General features: G+C 47.6%; 1 protein-coding gene across 1 annotated transcript; it reads left to right on the top strand.

Annotated features, from left to right (window-relative positions):
* The first annotated feature begins 272 nt into the window (after window positions 1–272).
* Window positions 273–15,264, top strand: RP1L1 (RP1 like 1). Its single transcript, XM_025462926.3, is given in 4 exon segments — window positions 273–881; window positions 6,903–7,044; window positions 8,604–11,000; window positions 11,002–15,264. Coding segments are annotated over 4 exon segments (5,874 nt in total). The 3' UTR covers window positions 13,728–15,264.
* Window positions 15,265–24,719: the final 9,455 nt, after the last annotated feature.

The following is a 24,719-nucleotide window of genomic DNA, read 5'->3' on the forward strand; positions in this document are numbered from 1 at the left end:
GTGGGATCCACCAAAACACAGATTATGTCATTGACCTCCTGAGTCACAAAGGTAGTAAGGGGGGGTGGGATTTGAATTCATATCTGTCCCAAACCAAACCTTTGGCCTTCCTTCTATTCCATCAAAATGGATTAACCATTTTGAGAGGTACAAAATTGGGATGGTCAGGAAATAGCTCTGTAACAAATGGGAGAGAGGAAACAAACTCCCTTGGGTTGCTCTCTGACTCCCCTCTTCTTCTGATCCATTTCAGCCGCCTGGGTCTATCTGCCATGAACAGCACCTTGAGAGATGCCCAGGCCCCGAGCCACCGTGAGTGCCTCCTGCCTTCTGTGGCCCGGACCCCCTCTGTCACCCAGATCACGCCAGCCAAGAAGATAACCTTCCTCAAGCGAGGGGATCCCCGGTTTGCTGGGGTTCGCTTGGCTGTTGACCAGCGCGCTTTCAAGAGCTTTGGCGCTCTGATGGACGAGCTCTCTCAGCGCGTGCCTCTCTCCTTTGGGGTGCGCTCTGTCACTACGCCCCGGGGCCTGCATGGCCTCAGTGCCCTGGAACAGCTGGAGGATGGTGGCTACTACCTCTGCTCTGATAAGAAGCCCCCCAAAACACCCAGTAGGCCAGGATGGCCACAGGGAAGAAGTTCATCCGCTCAGCAATCAAGAGATTTTGAAAGTCGGTGTGAGGCACCAGGAACATCCTCTTCCTGCAAGGGTCCTAAGGCCCCAAGGAGGATAGTGCTGGTTAAGAATGGTGACCCTAGATTCCAGCAGACAGTGGTTCTCAGCCATAGAAATACAAGGAACCTGATGGCCTTTCTCAGCAAAGCTTCAGATCTTTTGCATTTTCCTGTGAAGCAGGTGTACACAACAAGTGGGAAAAAGGTAGGCTATTGGAATGTGCTATTTCCTTTAAAAAACTATCTGGACCTTAGATGCAATGCGGGGAGCGGGGGGTGGTTACTCCTTACAGCAGGGCACTGATTGCCCTGCTACTAATTAAAGGTGAATTAGAGGAGTGGAGACATGCAGTCAGTTAAACAAGCAATTATTATTTGTATTTTGGCTACCATTTAGTGAGCGCTTAGTGAGTGCTAGACACTGTGCCTTGAACGCTTTCATTATTTTCTTATCCAATCCTTCTATTAGCTACTACCACCTATTTCAGCGAGAGTTCTGTGCAGAAAACAAAAACTCTTCAAAGTACCTTGAGCAGAAAGTAATCTAACACAGAGCATTAAGGGATTTCTGAATCTTTGGACAGTTGGAGGCATGAGCTCTAAGCTGGATCTACAGAAATAGCTCCCAGGGTTCTACAGGAAGCTGCTAACCTGGCTGAAGCTACTGTGATTTTTGAGTTCAAGAATACTTCTCTGTAGGGCATCCAAGGTTATAAAGCTGGGATCAGGAAACTGCCACCACTGCATCTTGATGCTCTTGACACGTAGGAGCACTGGGGTGCCAGGTCTAGCTGCTGTTGCCTCGACTGCTGTGGCCTCCCGGTGCCCACACATCTGCTTCACAGCAACAACAATCAGAAGCAAGAAGAGATGGTGTCTGCCTCACTTGCTTTCCCAGACTTGATCAAGTGCATCTAATTGATGGAGAACCCCATCTGCATACAGCCCAGACCATGAAGGCTAGAGAATATAATTTTTTGCCTTCCCAGCTTCTGCAGAACATAAATGTACACCATAGGTGGGCAGGATGGAGGTGGCTTGATCTATCCCACAGTCTCACCATAATCTAATCCTATCGCTATTGAACGCTGTTGAATCCTATCGCTATTTTCCCACTACTTAAATTTACGAGCAACAACTACAGCAGCATGTTCCCATCTAAGAGTGTAGCTGTCTTTCCTACAATCAAACATATTCATCTTCCCCTCAGAATCACATCAGCAATATACCGTCCATCCTCTAGGCACAAGCCTATCTTTTGTAGCCTCTGTCTTAAGATTTAACTATCAAGTCCACAGCCACCAAAATGTCTTATATGAAGTGCTAGAGGGAGGTAAAGGCAAAACAGAAAATTGATTTGTGCCTAGCAGAGCTGTGAAGAAAACTAGGTTATCCTCTGCATCGCCATTGATAGTATGAGGTTTCCTTCCACTGTCCATTTCCTGTTCCCTCTGCCCTCTGCCAGCACCTCAGCTGAATGTGGTGACGGATATGGAGGAGCACTGGACCACTTCCACCACCTAAATTATGGTGCATTTACTATGTGCTAGTATGTGTTACATCATTCTTGTGGACTCTGAGCCCTTGGAGGTCCTTCCTGAGCTATTGTGGCCTTGTGTTAATTTTTACCATTGAATATGGAAGCCACAGAAAGCACCCAAGGGATTCCTGGGCTGTAAATGACTTTTTCCATGACCCTATTTGCATAATAGCAGCTCTATTGCCCCTAACCAAGTTTGAATAGGATTCAAACTCCCATTCTTAGAGACCCATTACAGAATCAATCACCCCATGCGACACACAACTCCCCTTGTTGCCTTTTGGTTCATTGTTGCCAGGATCCTCATATGGCCAAGTGACTGTCTCAACTTTCAACTTCACGGATCCACTGTCGTGTCTCCTGGTGGGAACATTTTCCCTTGCATCTAGAGACCTTCAAACTAGCAGAGCCTGAAGTTGTTGGGATGGGAAGTAAAATGTTTGCAGCTAGGTCATAGGTGTAATAGTGAAAGGAGCTGCTTGCATTTCCACCCCTTAATTCCAAAGGTACCTGTTGTCTGTGGAGAAACAGCACTGTACTATATGGTGGTTACCAGTCCAGAGCACATATCCCGTCCTGCAACATAATGCCTCAACATTGTAAAGTGATGCCTTTCAGCTGATGCCCAAACTTAGCTTCCCATGGAATGATCCACTGTTCTATAAGTTATGCTGCTTTTGGGTAATAGGGTATATGGCTACACGGTGAATTCCATTGGTGTTAGTGCATTGCCTCACTTCTTTTGCTATAAAATCAGTTCTTTGGATAGAAGTAATTTTCATGGATTATGGCAATGATGCATGAGGTCTTCAGTAAGTCCATGGATGGTGATACTGGAAGAAGGATGTGGGCAAGGAAGGAAATATATATTTAAAATTAGTGAATTTAAAATTCCAGTGAATCCACATTGCTTACCCTCCCCATGAGGGAGGTGTTCAATGTCATTAGCTTCCCACGAGATGGCTGGCTGAATACCTCAAGGTTTGCTGCAAACTTGCTCGCAAGTGTTTTGGCACAAGTTTAGCATGGATCTCTGTTCTTGGCAGAGGGTCCCCCTCAAGCAGACTTGGCAGTCAGACCTACATGAATAGGGTAGTTTATATTTCCAGTTCATGTTATTTTGCCACTCTGTTCATGAGCCAGTTGAGCGCACCTTGGGGTGGCTGGAGGAAAAGAATGACTGACATCCATTGGGCAGGTCATTTGTCCACATGATTATCACCTTCTGGTGAGCATTCAATGGGACTCAAATATTCTCACTTAATGGACCCATTCTGGGAAACCCATTTACATACAGATTCTTCTCTAGAGTTCCTTGTCACCAACCCTCCAGTCTTCTTCCTTCCAAGGCCCTATTGTCAGATTGAACTGCTAACTACTGCCTATGCATTGCCATAGAACCTCCTGCCATTGCTCTTTCCATGAAAAGTAACCAATGAAATCACATTGTCCCTTGTGCTTTCCTACCCCACTGCCCTTTAAGGTCCTGCAGGTGGGTCTGTGATGCTGCAGCAGTCAACTTTTGACTCATGTCAGAATATCCTGTGAAACCATCTGAAACACACGATCAAGCATTTTATTCTTCAGTTAACTGGCCATAGGGAACTTCCCCAGGAAGTTGTAGGTATGCAGGCAGGAGAGATGACAATGCAGCAGAAGCGAGTGACCTGGGAGTGGGACTCATGCAATTTACTAATGCCTCAGTTCAAATGAAGTCTGGAGCCTGATCTAGTACATACCACTCCCTCCTGATGATGGAGTGCTGCTTTGACATACTTGCTTTATGGTTTGATGGATCATATAACAGTCATTTCAATTATAGTTCAACAACTAGAAGAATAAGTTTCTGTGCGGGATGTTTGGCTACAAGAGAAAAGAGATTCTTTTACAGTAATAGTAGAAGCATCCAGGTCCTCTGGCCACCCTGAGCTGAGAGTTTAGACCTTGAGCTTGCCATTTTCTTTAAGTCAGAGAAGCTAGCCTACTCCATAGTCCTTGTAGTTCTCATTCTCATTAAAAGGGTCTATCATGCCAGTCAGTGATGGTCAAAGTCTTGCTCTCAGTAAGCATTCATCCTACTATCAGAACTAATCATCCAAAAACCTGTTTTTATCACTTTGTGCCAAAGGCTACCAGTATTCCATTGTGACCAGATTGTCACTGCCTTCAAACCCAATCTGGTCAGATAACTATTCCAAGATTTCTATCCTTGAGGGTCTACTGCCTACAACAACCTCTGATATCGTACATTGAATCAGTCATACCTACAGAGGAAACAGAAACCTCTGTAGGTATCTTAAGCATGAAGAAAATAACTTATACATGTTTCAATTATACATGTATATTGTATACAAAACTTACACATTAGGGGATCCCTGGGTGGCTCAGGGGTTTAGCGCCTGCCTCCAGGATCAAGTCCCACATTAGGCTCCTGCATGGAGCCTGCTTCTCCCTCTGCATGTGTCTCTGCCTCTCTCTCTCTCTCTCTCTCTCTCTCTCTCTCTCTGTCTTTCATGAATAAATAAATAAAATCTCAAGATTAGAAAGCTGGAGGAGAGAATAGGCTTGGTTTCTAGAAATAATTTCCAGAGCATCACAGAATTGACCTATCTGGGTGGATTGGATGCCTCTAACATGATCACGCAAGTGGGTCGTTGGGGTGATGTTCCTGGAATAATTGAGTTCAGTATCAGTCCACCATTGTTCTGATTCCAGACCATTGTTCTGGTCTGGGATCAGAGAGGTCATGTGACACTGCTGTCTGTTGATATTCAGAAAGCTGATGATGGGGTACAGGAACAATGAGTGTGGCTTTTGCCATCTCAGCTGCACATGCCCCTTTTCATATTTGACTTTTTTTCTTGTGGCAACAGTCAAGAGAAAAAAAAAGATGGCCTCTGCTTCAATGTCATTTCTCCTAGCTTGTGCAAGTTCATCTAACTGTTGGAAATGATTTCATGGTTAGAATTCTAGCTGCAAGGGAGCCCAGAAAATGTGTGTATAGAGCTGTGTACACTCTGCATTACTGGAAATTACACCAGAAAGGGAATAAAATAGAGGTTGACTAGTTTAGGACATGACATCTACTGCACAACCTCATGAGGCAATTCATGCTATCATTTCCTTTGTATAGGTGAGAAAATTGAGGGACAGAGGTCAAATAATTTGTTCATATTTGCATAGCTAGCAAATGATAGGATTAGTATTAATGATTTCAGAGTCATAAGAAAACTTCTAAATTATGGCACATTTGCTATGTACCAGCATGTGCTACGTGCAGAGTATACTGAGAAATAAGGCAGGGTTCTTACCTTCAATTAGCTACAGTTTAGTGGGTAAGGGGAAAGGGAGACAGCAGGTACAAAAATAAGTTAAATGAATAAAAAAATATCAGTGTATTTTTATATAGACTTACACCAGAACAATACAGTCTCTGTGAACAAAATGGTCTTATTGCTCCCCAGGGCAGGCTGTGGCATAATTATCAGTTTTTAGGTCTTCAACTGAGTGAACACTCTCAAAACACTCTAAGTAACTTTCTTTTTTTTGTGTGGATCCTAAATCTTGACGTTTTTTCTAGAATGGGAGCATCATTTTGCCCTGAGTTCTTTATCTCCCTCTTAGAAAATATGATTTCTTAGAAGTATGACTATATCTATAAATTAATAGATTTGGGTCATGTTTGTATTTTTGTGATGGACTAGAGCTCTAAATCAACAAAGAAATGTACTCAGTAGTTTGAAACAAACTTCTAATTAACTAGATTGAAAGATATGGTATCTAACTAATTTAATGTCATTTGTGGAGAGAGGTAGCAAGAGTTCCCTTTTTCTCATTTCCTTGCTAATGAACACACTCTTCTAATTTGAGAAAATAAAGAAGAACAGATTCAGTCCTTTGAAGATGAAATTAAATCCCCTAACACTGCCAATTACTATATAATGTCATAAATAGTGCAAAGTCTCACATATACAAGGGCCTCAGGTCCATGTGAAATTTTTCTAAAAGTAGGGACCTATTCCTTGGAACGCAGTGAATGCTCAGCATCCAGCCCAGGATGTCCTGGGTGGCAGGAGGGAAAGGATGGCACAAACCCCTGAGCAGGAGCTTAGGGAATCACTGGGGGGAGCCTGTAGAGAGAGCAGTCTTGCCCTTCTCTGCTCCAAAAGGGCTGAAAGCAGAGGCAATGGGCTCAAGATTATACTGGAAAACACAGATTAGACCCAGGAGAGAACTTTGTGTGGGAAAAGAGTGAGATAGTGAAATCATATCTCCTTAGGGAAGCTGGAGGCCTGTCTGCTCTGGTTGCTTTTAAAAAATACATATTCTGGAGAGTGCAAGTGAGGGCAGGGAGGCAGGCCAAAGACTTCTTGAAATGTTTTCCACTTGAGGCATTCAGAAGAACGCCTAGGAACCTCTGAGGAAACCACAGGCCTCATATACCAGGTGGAGGGAGGGGTGTAGGTGGAGAGGAAGGTCATGGTGGAAGGACCTCAGCCCCCAGCTAGTTATGGAGATACTATGGCAAGCGGATAGGATCCTTCCCTTGAATCAGAATTCTGGTATGATATGTGCAAACTTTACGAAAGGGCCAGAGTGATGGGATTCTTTCTTTATCTATGTCTCCCTGGGCAGAAGATGGGTTCTGCATACTGGGCCTCCTAACTCAACACTCTCCTTCTTCAGGTGGACTCTCTGAAGGGTCTGCTCCACAGCCCCTCAGTGCTAGTATGTGCTGGTTACGAGTCTTTCAAACCACTGGCAGTGGAAGATGCCAGAAGATATGGGACTGAAACTTTATCTGGGCAGACTTCAAGAAACAAAACCGGTGAGTTAGTTTTGGCATTTCTCCAAATTTGTTTGCACTGGATGGTGGTTCAGTAGGAGTGGGCATATATTCCTTCTAGATAATCTAAAAAACCTGCCTTTTGGCCCCAGTTCTTGGGTATCCCATTTGTTTTGGGTCACCCTTGCCTTTTCTTCTTTCTTAGTGCCATCGACCTTAATTGGGTTGAAATTTGGCTGGCATGTGAGAGAGGGGAGTCTGGTATTTAAAAAGAACAGGGACTAGAAGATCTTTAAGTTTCTAGGATCTAAAATAAATTTTATTAAGGACCATAGTGGGCATGACATTATGGAGACAATGGACCATCGGTATGTAGCATTTGCATCTTTCAAGAGTCATGACTCCCTTAGACAACAGAAGAAGCCAAATGGACTAAAACTTGTGATAACCATCTATCCTTCATGTATTCGTCTATCTATACATCCAGCTGTATATATCTCCAAAAAGCCTACTATGTGCCAGAGTGTAGGTGTTGTTATTTGAAGACACATTATTTTCAAGGCATAATTAACAACTACAGGTTGAAACTTTCAGCAAAATCATTGGAAATGGACAAATCTGGTGAACAAACAAAATATTATCCTTTGTGAAAAGCTGCTAAGAGATGACAATAATGGTTTTGGTGATCACTGCATGCCAGGTGCTAGAGGTACAAAGGCCTGTTAGCCACAGAGCCTCCTTGGAAGGAGCCCCCAGTCTCATTAGGTGCTTATGGAAGAGCAGAACTTGATAAAACCTTCTGTCCAGACAGATTCTAGGGGGCACATCTGTTTTTTTTTGCTCACCATAGGCTTAGCCTCCACTAGCTTTCTCCTCTTGCCAAGCGTTAGTTCAGGAGATGAAATGAGAAAGTACTAAAGATTTCATTCTTCCTTGGGATCACTTCTCTCTTCCTTCAGTGGCTCTTTTTTCTTTTTTTCAAGGCTAGAGTGCAGGCTTGACTATCAGGGCTTAGTATTGTGTATCCACATCCTTCCTTGCCATCATTTATCAACTCCAAAGCTTGATGAGTGTTAGAATGATAAATCACCACTAATAATTGCAAAGCATTTTTACAGTTTACAATCAGGCACCTATGCAGCAGCTTATTGATTTTGCTTCCTGTGTTGGGGGTGGGCATGAGCAGGGCTAGGAGTTAGCTCTGGCTACTGCTGCTCTGCCTTCCAACTCTGCTGTTTATCAAGAATCTACTTTGTGCTAGCAACTCTGCAGAAAGCTTTCTATGCATTGCCTTGCATCATCAAAACAAACCTGCCATTATTATTTTACAACTCAGTAAAGAGGCTCTGCCAAAAGCTACACAGCAAGGAAATGGCAGCATTGAGACTGAATTCAGATCTCAAGTTCATCTTACTAGATTTTCTGGTTCACAAATTGCAGACTGCGTATTCATTCTAGAATGGTTTCTGCCCTTACTTTGTGGTTTTGGAGGGTGTTTAACTAATGAAAGGCTCATGATTAGCCTTTTTTTCTCCTACCCTGAAGCTTTCCCTAGTAGCTCACTGTCTTTCCTCTTTTCTCTTATTTTCATTGTGTGCCAGGAGGCTGGGGGCCAAAGGCCAAGCAGAGTGTGATCCATTCAAGGTCCAGGTCAGGCAGCCGGCCACGGCAGTGCTCCTTGCTGTCAGAGAGGTCTGGTCTCAGCGACGCCCCGGGATCCCTGCATTGCGCCCAGACGGGCCCTGCTCCTGACGGACACCCTCAGGATGTGCCTGCCCACCCTGGCCCATTGGTGGCCAGTGACGATGTTGAGAAGAAGGTCCGCATGAATGAGGATGGCAGCCTATCTGTAGAGATGAAAGTCCGCTTCCACCTACTTGGCAAGGATGCAGTCCTGTGGTCCAGGAGGGTGGGGAGGGCCAGTGCCCTCCCGGCAGCCAGTGAGGGGGTCCCTGTCCTGGGAGAGGTGGACTCCCTCCACTGTGTGTGGGAGGGCCACCTTGGGGGCTCCTCAGAGCCTGGGGCACAGGGACTGGGGCCCTGTGGGGCAGGAGGATGTGAGGAAGCCTTGGGCCGAAGCCGGTGGCAGCCAGGGTCCAGGTATGAAATCTGGATGAACCCCCTGTACTCTACCCAGGGAGATGGGACAGACTCTCGGAGGAGATCCAGGCTGACCCAACACTCCCATTCCCGGAGGCCCTGTAGCCAAAGGTTCACCAGCAGGAAAAGAAGCAGCAAGGACAGTGTCAGCCCTGCCTCTAGTGACAGATGCCCCAGAGACTCTGAGCCAAACTCCTCATGCTGCTCCAGGTCTCCGGGGAGCAGCATGGGCAGCTGTGACCTACAGTCAGCCTCTGGGGCTATCTCTCAGAGAGGAGCAGGGTGGGAAGGGGGTGACCCATCGGGGACGAGTGAGAGCCCAGGTCCACAGGGAGCAGGGCAGGGCAGCAGGGAGTGCCACAGCCGCCTGAAGGCCCAGACCCAAGGCACAGCTGGTGCTCTTTCTGACTCCTCAGGAAGTGCTGGGTCTCATGAGGAGTCTAGTGAAAGGGGTGAGCAACCCCAGGGCTGCCCAAGCAAGACAAGGGCTGTGAGTACTTCCCGGCCAAAGATCACCCAGAGGGAAGGTCTCAGTCCTCCCACAGTGAGTCCCTTGTTTTTGAGGGATGAGGACTCACAGGAAGAGGAGAGTGGACAGGGTACCAGGCACTCTCAGGCTAAGGATAGGTCTGGGATGAGATGGCGCCTGGCTCTACGTCATTTTGGCTCTAGGGACATTGCAGGAAGCTGTTCTCCAGTCCCAGGCAGGAGAAGAAAGCAGAAGGGCCGAGCCAGTGCTATGTCCTTACCCAGCCAAGGGGCTCAGACAGGCCACCCCAGGCAGCATCACCGCCCACTTGACTCACCTGTGCCCAAGAAAATGCCTGGACCTCCCAGCAGAGCCAGGGCCTGCCCAGATGGCCCAGCACCACACCTTTCTGAAAGCTCACCTAGTGCCAGGAACCGGGCCTCTCAGGACACAGGGCCATCCTCCTCTGCCTCTCTTCATTCCCAGTATGCTCTCATTACCCCTGTGAGCAATTCTGAATGTGCTTCCAATTTCTACCCCCCATATTCCCTCTCTGCTGAGACTGAAGGGGACCCTAAACTCAGGGCAAGCTCACCAGCTCCCACACCTTCCAACACATCAGACTCTTTGGGCAACCAAGCTGATGGGCTGGACAAAAAGCCAGGGGGCGACATTCCCAAGCCTTCCTGGCCTTTAGATCCGCCAGGTGGACAGCCTGAGGGAGGGATGCCAGGAGCCCACCGAGGCTGCAGCTGCTCACCCATCAGCACATCCATGTTCCACGGGACCCCCAGTGATGAGACTCATGCCCCGCAGACCTCCCAGCCATTAGGCAGCCAGGGAGTCTTCTCTGAGGTCTGCTTAGAATGCAGCAGATACTGTCCCACTCCCCCAAGGACATGGCCTTTTGTCAAGAAACATGCTTATTGCAGCAGCAGCTCCAGTGCTGACTGCGGGCCAGGTCGGGGGGAGCTGGGGGAGGGAAAACTTGATATGTGGCGCCCACAGCCCCCCGCCTGTCAGCCAGGGGCCATGGGGAAAGCAGTCAAAGCCTCGAGAAGGGGCAGCTCCAGCTGTGGTCCCAGGTCTGGGAGAGTATTCCAGAAGAAAGTTGCTGGTGGAGGGAAAAGCCTGGAGGAGGAAGAGAAAGATGGCAGAAAGATGCTGTGTGCTCTGCCCCGAGCCTCACCAGACACTGTGGTCCGTGAATGGTTGAGCAACATCCCAGAGGAGCCCATACCCATGAAATGTGAAATGGTGGGTGACAGCACAGATGTGGCAGGGGATGACCCAGAAGGCCCCAAGGAGGATCCCGTTGGCCGACATTCCCCAGAATGTCTAGGGAGAGCCAACCCAGGTCAGACAACTGTTGCACGAAGGTGCTGCCAGCGAGAAAGCAGAACCAGATGGAGCCCTCCCAGTGCCTGGTGATGCTCATTCCAAGTCAGGAGAAGGTCTTCCTTGTAGCGGAATTTCACAAGACCCCAGGGAGGCTGGATCAGGCAAAGGGATGGCTGTGGACCGTGGTGTGGGCCAGTGCCTGCTTCCCCACAAGCTCTCTGCCTCCATACAGGTCATGAAGGCACTGATAGGCTCCAAGCAGGGCCGGCCCAGCAGCCTCCCTGAAGTGTCCAGTGCAGTGGGCAGGAGGCTCAGCCGATCTGCCCAGGCCCTTATCACCTGTCTTGCTGGGCTCCACTTCTTTGATGAAGACCTTGGGTCTCCCACTGGCCAAGTGAGGTTCATAGACTCTCCTCGGTACCAGGAGCTCTTGAGCATCTTCCAGGCTCTGTGGCCAGCGTGTGGACTCAGGCGAGGTGAGGTGGACTCAGGCCTCTGGGAGCTGGGCCGGTGCCAGGCTCTGCCAGGCCTCAGGTCCCACGTCATGACTGAGGACCTCACACCAACGTCCTCATCTGGTGTGGATGTCGGCAGTGGCTCTGGAGGCTCAGGGGAGGGCAGTGGACCCTGTGCTATGGACTGTGCCATGGTCCCTGAGAGGATAACACTGCCCTTGAAGATCCCCTCCCTGAGACAAGATTCTAGAACCTCTGAGAACCGAGAGGATCCGGGAAACCAAGAGCCAAGTGGTTCCACAGCCTCTTCAAACTCCCAAGCATGGGCTTGTGCCACCAGAAAAGATGAGGCAGAAAGAAACAGTGGACAGCAGGTGCTAGGCAGTAACCTGGACCCAGTAGTTGACAACACAATGCAAGAAGAAGAGGTACAAGTAGAGAAGAAAGTCAGAGAAGAAAAAGAAATAGCAGAACTGCAAGGAGAGGGTGTCCCAGGATTTCCAGAAGAGGAAACAGTCATGGGACAAGAATTGTCAGAGGCCAACTCTCAGGCTGGGGAAGGTGCACCAGAAGATAAGAGTGTGCAGGAAGAGGAAGCAGGAGACCCTGCCTCCCCCATACTTTGCCCTCCAGGGAGGAAAGAGAAACCCACAGAGCCACCTAGGAGCCTCAGCGAGGGGCATCCAAATGCCAGTGAAACTGAAAGTGACCCCAAAGTTGAGCCTGGTTTGGAGAAGCTGCCCAAAGCAGCTGAGACATGCCATGAGCAAAGCCAGGTCAAATGCACCCAGGGGCCTGGGGAGAAGAGCTCTTCTGCGGTCCGTAGGGTGTCTCTGGACCCCGACCCCCTCTGGGTGTCCAGGTTGCTGAAGAAGATGGAGAAGGCCTTCATGGCCCACCTTGCCAGCGCCACGGCTGAGCTCCGAGCCCGCTGGAGCCTACAGAACAATATCCTGCTGGACCAGATGGTAGCAGAGTTGCATCAAGACCTGGGCCGGCGGCTCGAAGATAGCATCGAGAAAGAGCTCCGGAAGGTCCAGAGCCGGGCAGGGGGCAAGATGCAGGGGCCGGCCAGGGAGGGCCTCAGGTGGGAGATGTCCCTGCAGACAGAGCAGCGCAGGCGCCGCCTCCAGGACCTGCGCCGCCTCTCGGCCTTCTCCAGGCAGGCTCGAAGCCAGGGGCCCCTGGCCCTCCCCACGGAGGATATGCCAACCCTCAGTGGAGCCCTGGGGGCCTGGCAGGTTGGGGAGGCTGAGGAGGAGGAGTTTTGTCCCTGTGAGGCCTGCATGAGGAAAAAAGTGATCCCCACGTCCCCAAAGGACACAATGGAGGCATCCAGGGCACCCATCAAAAAGGCCTTCGACCTGCAGCACATTCTACAGAAGAAGAAAGGGGGATGCATTAGTGGGGAGGCCAAAGAGGCAGCCCCTGAGAAGAGAGGGATGGAGCCGCTTCAGGGGGACCCCTTCGGGACAGGGACTGTCCAGGAGTCTGATAGAGGCCTGGAGCTGGGGTTAGACCAGGACTCTGGGACAGAGGAGGGGGGTGAGGGTGAGAGCAGTCAGACCCTTGGCAGAGAGGGAGACCCCAGAGTGGGAGAGGGGGAGGCATCTGTTCAGAAGAGAGAAGGGAGCACAGGTGGGCCAGGCAGCATCCCAGAGGGAGCAGGTGGGGAGGAGCTGAGCTCTGGGGGGAAGGAAGAAAACACAGAGGAGGGCTCTGGGGCTGAAGGCAGTTTGGAAGGTGAAGACTCAGGAGGAGGTAACCGAAGCCCAGGAGATCAGAACGATGGTGACAAAAGTGAAGAGATCCAGGAAGCTGAAGGCGAGGGGCAGCCAGAGTCAGGGGGAGGAAGGGGAGAAGGAGAAGAGGAGAAAGAAGGTAGCCCTCAGGTCGACTGGGGCCAGGGCCAGCCAGGTGAGACTTCTGGAAACAGCAGCCCAGACCCAGAGGGGAAGCCAGCGCTGCCCCCTACCACAGGTGCAGACAGCCCCTGCCCAAGGGCAGGCTGGAAAGCAGGCCTTGCCTCCTCCAGCGTGGCATCTCTGGGAAACTGCTCTCAGCTCTCCCAGAAAGGTTCGGAAGAAAAGCCCTTGAACGGAGACATGAGGAGCATCGAAGAGGAGTCCGAGGAAATCCCTGGTCCAGAGAGAACAGGCACAGGCATGTATCCAGAAAGCTCCACTTCTGAAAAAGAAGGGGCTCCCTCGGGCCCGAGGACTCCAGAGCAGGAGGCAGGCAAGGCCTCTGGCCTAGAAGCTGAGAAGGTAGTTAAAACTCTTGCTTTCACAGAAATGGGGTTTCAAAACCTCCCCGTGGACCGGACAGATGGCTTTGGCCAAGATGACTTAGATTTCTAGAGACCCAGCTGCAAGGCTGGTCATGAGTCTGTTTTTATTAATATTTTGTCCACGGACCTGAGCGTGGCTCGGTCCCCTGGAGGTGTACTAAGAACATGGAGAAAGATCAGGACTTGCCAAGGACACAGCCTCACCACGCTGTCCCTGGCTTCTGAATTCTGGAGCTGGCCAATCCCATGCACGGTGTGACGGAGGGTTATGTCAGATCTGCCCTGTTATCTGAGGTCAGCTGGACCCCTCCATTTTCCTGCTGAGCCCAGAAGGATGGAACTGACTGGAAGTGTTCCAGGAGAGTTTTTGTTTGTGTGTTTTATTTATTTATTTATTTATTTATTTATTTATTTTTTTGCTCTCATTCTTTTGCCTATTGATCTGCAGTTATTTTTCTCCTTGGCCTCTCTTGGCATTCACCTCGTTCGACTTTGAGGTGCTTTTTTCTAGTCTTGAATATATTTGGTGACTCTGCAGATGTGAATACTTAGAAGAAATGGATAAATTCAGGGGTCATTGGATAAAATTTTTTCTCAGCCCAAAAGTCCATGTAGATTTCCTTTATTCATGCATATATGCATGAATATACGTATTGGCAATGGAAAAAATTGGGAAAGGAAAGAAAAAGGATGAAGAAGGAAAATTATCACCCATGGTCCCATCACTCAGAGATGACAAATGTTAGCAGTTGGGTATAATTCCTTTGCATTTTTTTCCTAATGATTTAATAGTTGAGCAAACCTTTATACACTTTTTTTTTTTGATTTAGCAATATAAGAATTTGCCCGATTTATCTCAAAATCTTCATAAAACTATTTTTTTCATAAAACTATTTTTGATGCCTGAATAATTTATTATGCAGATTTTACCTCTTCATTTCCCTAGTGTGGACCATTTAGATGGGTTTCATTATTTTATTTTATTTTTCTTAACATTTTTCTGCATGAACTGCAGATGATTTCCCTAGAATAGATTCCCAGGCTTGGAATTACTTAGCCAAAAATATCAGCTTTTTTAGGCTTTTGATATCATGCTGCCAAATTGCTTTTCTAAAGGTCTGTACTAATTTACATCACCTGGCCCACCACACGCTCATCAGTGTTTGGTATAACCATTAAAAATGAGAAATCTTTTACTAATTTTATGGGCAAAAAATAGTACCTGATTTTAATGAGGTACTATTTTTGATATATTTGATTGCTAGTGAGATTAAAGAAATTTCTACATTTATTAAAAATATATTTGCATATAAATTTTATGTTTATGCCTTTTGCCCATTTTCAACTGGGATCCTAGATTTTTTTTTGATGAATTGATTTACATGTGCCCTTTATAATTTTTTGCTAATATTCTATTTATCATTTTTTGAGGTTAAAAAAAATGCCCTTTCTCTGCATCCTTCCACAAGAAGCCTTGGACCAGGCTCTGTCTGAGTAGGGAGCTTCTTTGACCGATTCTCAGCAGTGTTCTCACTCATACACGACATTTTATGTATTTATAATTATTAAAGTGGAGGTTGATGCTACAAGGACAGGTATTGCTCTCTGGTTGCTTAAATGTAAATATTAATAAAAAATAAGTAAAAATAAGTAAAAAATTAAGATTAAGTGAATGTTGGGTATAGGCTGTGTCCTCATGCCTGCAGTCACCTGGTTCTGTTTCTGCAAACTGGAGATGTTCTTAATAAAATTTGATGTGTTGTAAAGTTTTCCGTGGAGGTAATTCTTTTTTTTTTTTTTTTTTTTTTAAGATTTTATTTATTTTTGGGTGGAGAGAGGAGCAGAGGGAGAGAGGCAAGCAGACTCTATGCTGAGTACGGACCCTGACTTGGGGCCTGATCCCAGGACCCTGAGATCAAGACCTGAGCCAAAATCAAGATCCAGATGCTTAAATGACTGAGCCACCCAGATGCCCCTGTGGAGATGAAATGTATATATATACATATATACACATACATGCACTGGTGCCCTAGCCAGAAGCCCTCAGCAGAATAGATTGCATTGTGAGCTTTGTTTAAATGTGGTGATACACAGAGTTGTCTGGAATCTGTCACTACTAGTTGATATGATCTATACACCATGCACTTCTTCTGTGGCTTGAGATGCCCAGTCATTCCCTAAGAGATATTCCAATCTTCCTACTTCTTAATCTGTTCTGCCCAAATGATGAAGACAGCCGTCCATGGCACTCACTGACCTGGCATTTCATTAAAATGGCACTGTCCATCTCTGATCATGAGAATGCAATGGAAAAGAGTAAGGGATTTAGAGTTGCATGACCTATAGGCTCAAGTTCTAGTATTAGCACCTCAGCTTCAACATCTGTGAAAATAATGTTTTCCTCACTGCATTGTTGAGAAGTAGATGAGAACATATGAAACTTCATTGCACTCATGTTGGGAAAATAGCAATACTTCTACTAGCACTGCTGTGTTTTTAATGCTTGTTATGTGTCAATTATCATATTAGATGTACATGACCCCCATACTCTTCCCAACACGTTTGTGAAGTACGTAAGTGCACGTTGTCACCCCCATGTCACAAGTGAAGTAACCAAGGCAGGGAAGACTTACATAAACTTCTCCAAGCTCAGGAAACTCCTTAGGAGCAAAGCCAAGATTTAAACACAGATGTTTCAGAGTCTGAAGTCCTGTCCTTCCTCCATTGTATCATATTTTCCTCATTTCAATTCAGGCCCCATAAATAAATAACTTAACTAAAGGTGATCAACACTTTGTTGAATGAACTTACTGCAAAATAGTTAAGACTTAGAAAAGTAAATTAGATGAGATTGCTTTGCTCAACTGATTGTATTATGTCCTTAGTAATGTTCTACTTATACACAGATATCGAGAGCTGGAGATAAGCTAGTTTTATAAAGCTCAGTTAAACTGGAAAATTATCTCTCTGTGAGATTCTCTTTTTAGTTACAAACTCCCTTGCCTTAAGCTCCCAAATATTTCTGCCCTTTAACTTTCAAAAATCTCTGTTAATGGAAAACTGTGTTTTCTTCTGACTTGGAGATAAAGAATTCAGGGCCATCACCAAAGGTGGGGGATCTTTGTGTCTCACCCCCACCTCTCTCTTCTGTACAATCATACTGCACAGCATGGCTCAGACCTCTGACATGTAGCACCTCGGGAAAGTGGTGGCATTCCTGTATTCTCAGCCTGAATACCTGATTCCAAACTCGATTCATTCGTCATTCAAAGGGTTGCCAAAGTGCTTATAACATTTCCAGCCAGAGATTTCTCCTTGAAGTAAGTTGGAGAGAAAAGTGAGTAGTAGTCAAAAGAAGTCCAGCTTTTCTCCCCATCCTGTTATTTAGCTGGTGGGGATCAGAGGCTCTGGCTCAAAAGGACCATCTTTCAGCAGCTGGGAATCAAAGACCCCTGTGTCCAGGTCCTGTGCCCAGAGATTCTGACTTTATTGGTCTAAGTTAGAGCTTAGCACAGATATGTTGCCAGGATCTGAGATGTATACAATATTCTATTAAGGTGGCTCATCCCTGATTTGGTCCAGCTTCCCTTTTTTTAGGTAAAAAGACAGACCCATCCTGAAAAAGAGGATTGCTTACAGCACACAGCAGGACAAGTGGCCATGCTGAGACCAGATACTATATCTCACTTCAGACTCTTCCTTCCCAAAGCTGAGAGTCCCTGCAGAGGAATGGAATGAGCTGAAAACCCACTCCCTTGTAACCCAAACCTGTGCTCATCTCACCTGCATGCCCACCCACCCGCCTCTTCCCCCCAATTCCCTGCATCTGAGTCTGTCCTTGAGACTCAGGCTTTATCTCCACAAGGGCCCTTCCTAGGTGTCCAGGGGAGAAGTAACCTGACTTTAGTCTGTGAAGCTCTCCAGGCAGGTGCAGCTTGGAAGGGTCACTTCCTGAGAGATTTCCAAATGAATCATAGGCCAGGGTTTCTACCTAGAGAGTTTCATTAAAGTGGACAGTTCCACTCTGAAAATTCTGATTCAGTGGGTCTGAGGTGGGACTCAGGGATGTACATTTTCCCCTGGAAGAAACCCCACAATACCCAGCACCCCACTGCTTCTGCAAAGTTGACTCCTGTATTCTGTGGTCAGGCCATCCCACCAGAACTGGGGTTTCTCAGAGAGGCTGCACACCTTTCCCCAGCCTTGTCAGCCCGCCAGCCCCACTCCTATACACACAGTTTCCCTGCTTTCCTTCATCATATTGTCTGCCCAGGGGACATAGCAACCTTTCTCTGCTTCCCTCTCTGGAGAAGCAATTAGAGTGGATAAAGAGAAATCTCAACTCCACTGTTCCTCCCAGCCACCCCTAGATCCAGAGGTGCAGTTGGCAGCCCAGGCCCCTCTGGTTGTCTATGGGACTCACCTGGGGCAGACACTGACCTGGGCAGCAAATACCCCTGAGCTCATGCCCTCTCACTAACCAAGCTATCCCAGGCAGAGGGACCCACACTTCTTTGATGATTTCCACTGGAGCACCCCTGGACCTGGCCTCCTGGGGTACTCAGCCCAGGGTTTTCAACCTTTGGTCTGGTGGTCATTCCTAGCATCTGAGCTGAGACCCAGTATCCAGGGGGAGAGGGCAATTGCCTCATGTTGCTCCACCTCTGGGCAGTTCTCCACTTTCCCATTGCTTCCATACCCTCAGCCTAGAGGTATTTGTAGACCTTCACCTGTGCCTTCATTCCTACTGGGATTTACAGAGCCCTATCCATAGCCTCCTGGGTTTTAAGATTTTAGACTTTGTTTGGGGGTGATTAGAACCCAAGGTGCCTGGTTTTTTGATGAGAAGGCTGAACAAAGCCCCTGCAGCTCAGGAGCCTGAGCCCCAGCTGCTGCCATGCCTCCCCCACATTCATCTGTACCCCCCCCCCATCTCAACTCAATGTCTTGCACCACACTCTTAACCCTGGAATCATGGCTAGTGACCTATTTTCCAAACCACATGGTGTTTTTTAGTCATGATCCTCCTAATTGGTAGGGCCCAGACTCCTAACGATGTCTCCCTGGCTCGTGACAATGTCTCATCCTCATGGCCCCCGACTAGTCGAGCTCTGGTACTTCTTCCATGGCCTGCATGTGAACCTAAAATGCTGAAATCTCCCCATGCCAGCCCACTGCTCTTCTTTTCTTTTCATCTCCCTGAATGACCTCACTCACTCTTGCTGTGGCTGCTTCTAGTTTTGGGTTGATGACTCCCAAATCCAGGGCTTCAGTCCAGACATCTTCCTGAGCTTTCAGCCCTTACATTTTCCTCAAGAGCAACACTTGAAGAGCAGAACTCATCTCCTTTTCTCAGCCTGTTCTTTTCCCCACATGCTTTGACCTGGCACCATCTCCATCTTTCCTAAACTCATCTCTCCCCCACCACACCATGGCACCACCACTATCCATCCTAGATTCATCTATTCTTCCACCAAGTCCATCAAGTCCTCTCCCTTTATTCTACTAAAACTTCCCAGGCCTGGTGTTGCAGTCTTCAACATTACTATCACCTGCCTTCTAAGAGGGTCTCCCCATTTCTCACCTTGTTCTACTCAAGTTTATCCTCACCATGGCTACCATCACCTATCTAAAAGATAAACCTCACCATGTTACTTCTAGTTACAACTAGGCAAGAGCTTCTCATCACCCAGAATGATGCTCCTGAGTGCTCACAAATACCCTGCAGATTACATACTTATCTACCAAAGGCCTTTTTGCTAATGACTTGGAGAAATCTTAAGCGTTTACTAAAGTATTTTGCTGGAGCTTTGGGAAGAGGCCATTTTCTTCTTATTTGCTTTTCCCAGGACTGTGACCACAGCATGTTCTTGCCTAGATTCTCCTTGAGGCAGCACCAGAGAAATGGCAGAGCACAGTGATTAGTGTTGTGGTCTTTAGAGGTGGGCTGAGGGGCTCTAACCTCACCTCCACCATCAGGTGTCATTTACTTAAACTCCTTCATGTGAAAATCAAAGAAAACAATAGTACTCACCTCCTAAAGTTGTTGAGATGGTTCAGAGAGAACACACAAAGCAATGAGCATGGTGCATGCTCACCTAGAAAATTGTCAATAAATACTATCACTTGTTGTCACTGTTATTTTGTTCTTTTTTTTTTTTTTTTTTTTTTTTCAGCAGAGTCAGCTATGGGACATTTTTATTTGGGGAGTGAGGAAGCTTCCCTTAAATACAGGCTGGCATAGTGCAGTTGAAGGAGAGCATTATGTGGGTAAGATATGAACACTTGACATGAGCAAGAGGCATTCCAGATGGGCTGTCCAGAAAAGTACCAGGGGGGTACTGACACTTGGCCTGAGTCTTGAGGGATGAGCTCTGTTGTGGAGAGGTGAAGAGAAGGGCATTCCAGGTAGAGGTGATGATAAGAGCAAAGGAACAGAGAGGTCATACATGGGTTTGGAGGGTGAACAGTGAATAGCCAGGATCTCTGGAACTAAGTGTGAGTGAACAGAGAGAGTGTGGTCATGTACACAGCCCCATAGTGGAGGCCATTTGAATCCTTTGGCTCCTGGAAAGCCCTGACCTTTGGCCAGAGAGGTATTCAAACAGCCCTTGGGTCAATTGGGCCTGCTCTCAGTCTGCACTCTGGTAACTGGACTTCTATCTTTAGTCTGGGCTTGAGTCCTTGCTTTGGGAATTCAGCTGTCTGGGGAGCCTTTTTTTTTGGGGGGGGAGCCTTTTTATAGAGGATCTACCTTGTTCTTGAAGGTGCAACTTCCCCCTCTTCCCAAGATAATCTTCAATTTCTAATTGCACTCCTAAGGTATATCAGGAAAATACAGGCTTTTATGTACATTCTTATCTTTAATCCTTGCCACAACTCTACAAGGCTGTCATCTTGCCACTTTATGGATGAAGAAATGGCTTCTGAGGTGAGTTGCCAAGGGCATACGGCTGGTAGATGTGAAGTTGTGATTTGAATCCAAACCTGAATCTCCCAAGCCTGGGTTCCCTCTTCCACACAGCCCAATTCTGAACTCCAAGTTCCAAGCATCTTCTTGCCTTATGTCTCCTGGACTGGGCTTCAAGCTTCACCATTTTCCCTTGTGGCCCCACTGGGGAGGCAGGCCAGGGTGGTTGCACTCTGCTGGGCTGCACCTCTGGCCATGTTTCAGTCCTAAGCTTGGTCTGCTGGGCTGAACCTTCCAGGTTCTCACTTCTTGTCTCAGTCAGTGTCTGCCCCCCTCCTCAGTTGCATTCTTGACACCTTCACTGGGTTTTCCCTAATAAGGAACAGGGAACCCATGGTTTTTCAACTATGGGAAACCCTGGAAAAGCATTGAATGTTTTTGTTTGTGACAATGGCTGGGGGCACTAATGAAGTTTGGGATGCAGGGGCCAGGATGATGAACACTCTGCAACATGTGAGTCAGTCTCACAAAGATGGGTGGTCCCACCTTGGCCACCATGGGTATCATTATTGCTGCATTTTACAGTTGAGCGGACTGAAGTTCTAGAGCACCATGTCTTCCCCAGAGGCCCAGGGCTAGGAGTGGATGAGGATCCCTCTCCTGATTTCTGACTCTTCTCACTCTATCCCATAAAGGATGAGATCATTCCTAACATTCCAGCTACCTTACCCTAAGGCAAAGAGATGAACTGAGTGACCTATCAAAGCTCCATCAATCACAGTCATTCCAGAAAAGGACAAACCCAGGGACAGATACTAATTGGGTGCAATGGATGGAAGAGTGGGAAGGATAAGACTTGGAAAGTGACTCATTTTCTTGGAAAAGGCTGAGCCCCTTTTTTGCTCTGCCCCAGCATGGTGAGCTTTTTCTTGCCCTGTGGGAAACACGTTCTGACAGGATAGGCAGCTCCAGAAAATGTTGGAGACCCAGGGGTAAAGAGAAAGCTTTATAGCTCTGTTGTTCTATGATCAAGGAGCAATTATCTTTCTTACCCCTTTTTGATCCCAGCTTTCCAAGCACACCTGATCTTCCCAAATGCATATCAGGATCAAAGTCACAAAAAGTTCTAAATTGAAGGAATGGGAGAAGGATATAAAACATCTACAGGATAAACTGAGTCTATTTCCTCCTGAGCCCAGGGCTCTTTGCCCCTACCATGAAACTAGATGGTATCTAGTTCATCCTGGTCTTGCAGATGGAGATTATGATTCTGCCAGTGGGTTCACTGAAATTGGATGTCACAACAGCACCACAAAGACTCATTATGATAGAGTTTTCCTGCATTACTTAGACCTGCATTTTAGGACATGCTATATGCTGGGATGATTGATATTTGTTAGTTCTTTCATCCAACATATATTGAGCAGCTATTTCACGCCAGGCCATGTTCCAGCTGCTGAGGTAAAACTCATGCTCCTGATGTGCCTCTCCCTGTACCTGTCTATGTGGCCCCTCCCTGGGGTTTACTGAGTATCAGTGCTACCCTCTCGATGGAGAAGTGGAATAACAGAGTGGTGTTTCTAGTCCATATGCCCACTGGGGAAGCAACAGCAGAAAACCCAGGTGGTGATTGAGAAAACTGGGAGGTACAACAAGGGCCTTAGGAGCGACTATGACAGCTAAAAGGCCAGGCTGCAAGGGTTAGTTTGACTAGTGGCAGTGGTGGTGTGGGTGCTTTCCAGAAAGAAAGGACTGGAGCCAAGGTAGGATAAGTTTTCCATGAGCTAAGACTGGGGATAAGGGAACTGGAGGATGGGGGTTACAGTAATTAGAAAGAACCACAGGGAGTCATGTGGTATATGGGGAGTGGGGTTACGGATAGTGGGTATAGGGCAGAGAGGGAGCTGAAAGTCACAGAAATGTTGCCTAGTTGAGGAAGGGGCTCTGATGGTCCCCAGGTCAGTATGACCTGAGAGACGCCTGTTCTGGAAGGCAAAAGAGACTCATTACAATGGAAGAGGATGGGCTCGGAAATCTTGAAACTCCTCCGTCACTTTCAAAAAAATAGGATGGAGCTTCGGCCAATGTGAGGGCAGGCTTCTTCCCATGCCTCAAGGAGGACCAGGCTTCAGCCATCCCAGCTGGTAGCTCAAGGCTGGCTCTGGCTCAAAGACCCATCCAGCCACCAGCCTCCTTCCCCAAACCACAGACCCAGGAAGGAGTGACTTGGAATCTAAGAGAAGTGTGGGATGTTGTCAGGTTGGAGAGCAGCCAGGACTAGCAGGATCTCTGGGTTCCTGGGGGATGGGGGCCAGGCCACCATGAAGGGTGTGGTCTTCTCCAGTCCAGGTGTTCCTGCCTGAGGCCATGCCCTCTGACCATCAAGACGGCCTTCCTGCTGCACCTGCCTTCTAGTCCTGGCTTCATACCTAACCAGAAGAGTGACTCAGGGCACCCATGTGTTTGGAGGGCTCAGCTATCCCTTCCTAGTTATAGGAGCCAGGATTGGTGAGGACCTCCCTATAGTTAACAGCCACAACAAGAAAGAATGACTTCCATCTTACTCGGAAACACTTGGCTTCTGGGGCTAGTGACAGTGAACCATTGGAAGAGCACTGCTGGTTTCCAATTCTCTGTGTCACAGAAGCAGGGGTCTTTCAGACCAGGAGAGCCATGTACCTGCTACATCTTGGCTCTGCCATTTATACTTCTGTGTAACTGGAGTTCGCATAGTCCAGTGGCCTGATTTGAAAGATAAGAGCCCGGGGGTCCAGGGAGGTCGTGCTTTGGCCCAAGGTTATACAGCAAGTCAAAGCAGAATCAGGTCTAGAAACAGGATTCCCTGATTTGCAGGCCCGAGTTTGCTCCACAGCTTGAGCATGAGCCTCAGAGTCAGGGCTGCCTCCTCTGTTCGTGCGGGAGGAGAGCGTGGCAGGCAGAGAGGGCAGCGTCCCAGCCTAATTAGAAGCTGTAGAGGAGCAGGGACATGGGGGGCCGTGCTTGCAGATTAGTGCCCCCTCCATAGATCATAGGCACGCCAAGGACATAATAAATAATCTGCCCAAAGGTTTTAAAGGTAAAAATCAGCAAACCATTAATAACATCCCCAGCACCATACATCACACTGAAATCTTCCCATTACGCCGCTCCCTGAGCCGATTCGCATTTTCTAGGCTGTTTTTTTTTTTTTCCTCTTTCCTTTCCAGTACATTCTCCTACAGCTCTGAAACCCCTCCCCTGCAGCCCACTGAACTTGAGAGAAGAGGAGTGTGAAAACTTTGAGGATTTACTATTTACCCTGGTTCTATTCAGGCTTATAGAGGGATGAACAAAGGGGGGGGGGTGTCCCTGTACCTGTCTTGAGACCCCATGTTTCTGCTTCCACTTTTCCTTTTAATGGGTAGGATGGAGCTAGCCTACCTACTCCTCGCCCCCAGGTTTAAGTAGGAATAATTCTGTAACATCTCTCTCTCAGAGGCTAAGGAGGTTTAATTAATTAATTAATGCAACAGGGTCACTTTAAATAAGAAAAGTGCTAATGCCTGCACCATCTAATCCCTGGTGTCCCCTCACTTGGCAAGAGGCTGCAGGGAACTCTGGGCCCACCTGAGGTGCATTGCATATGTCTTATAATTTGAGGGTAACCTATGGCATCCAGTAAATCAAGACCTGGGATTGGAGGAAAATTAGTAAGAGAGAAGCTAGGCCAGCTGACTGATGGTCTATGACCTGGGGCAGCACAGGGATATGGTGATAATGGGGCAGAGAGCCCAGAACTACACCTAAGTCTCCTCTCAGGTGGGAGTGTAAGACATTGGCCCAGTCACCAGTATTTGAACAGTTTCCTCAACTGTGAAGTAGAAGTTTGGAAAGACTGTTTTTGGCAGTAGCCACATGCCACCCTCCACGAACTCGTTAGAGAGCACATGGATTGAGTAGCTCCTGAAACTGCCACAATAAAGTGGTTTCTTGGAAGCAAGATCTACACTGAAGACAGAAGAATCCTGTGCTAGCTAACTGTTGCCACCTAGGAAAGAGGGCGACTGTCCTGGCAGTGTGGGGAATGGCTGGGGTGGGGAGGGCATTCCCATCTCAGCTCTTCTGTCTTTAGCTGGGTGACCTTAGGCCAGCCTTTTCACCCTTCTGGGCCCA

This window comes from Canis lupus, chromosome 25 (genome assembly GCF_003254725.2).
Source record: "Canis lupus dingo isolate Sandy chromosome 25, ASM325472v2, whole genome shotgun sequence".
Lineage (NCBI taxonomy): Eukaryota > Metazoa > Chordata > Mammalia > Carnivora > Canidae > Canis > Canis lupus.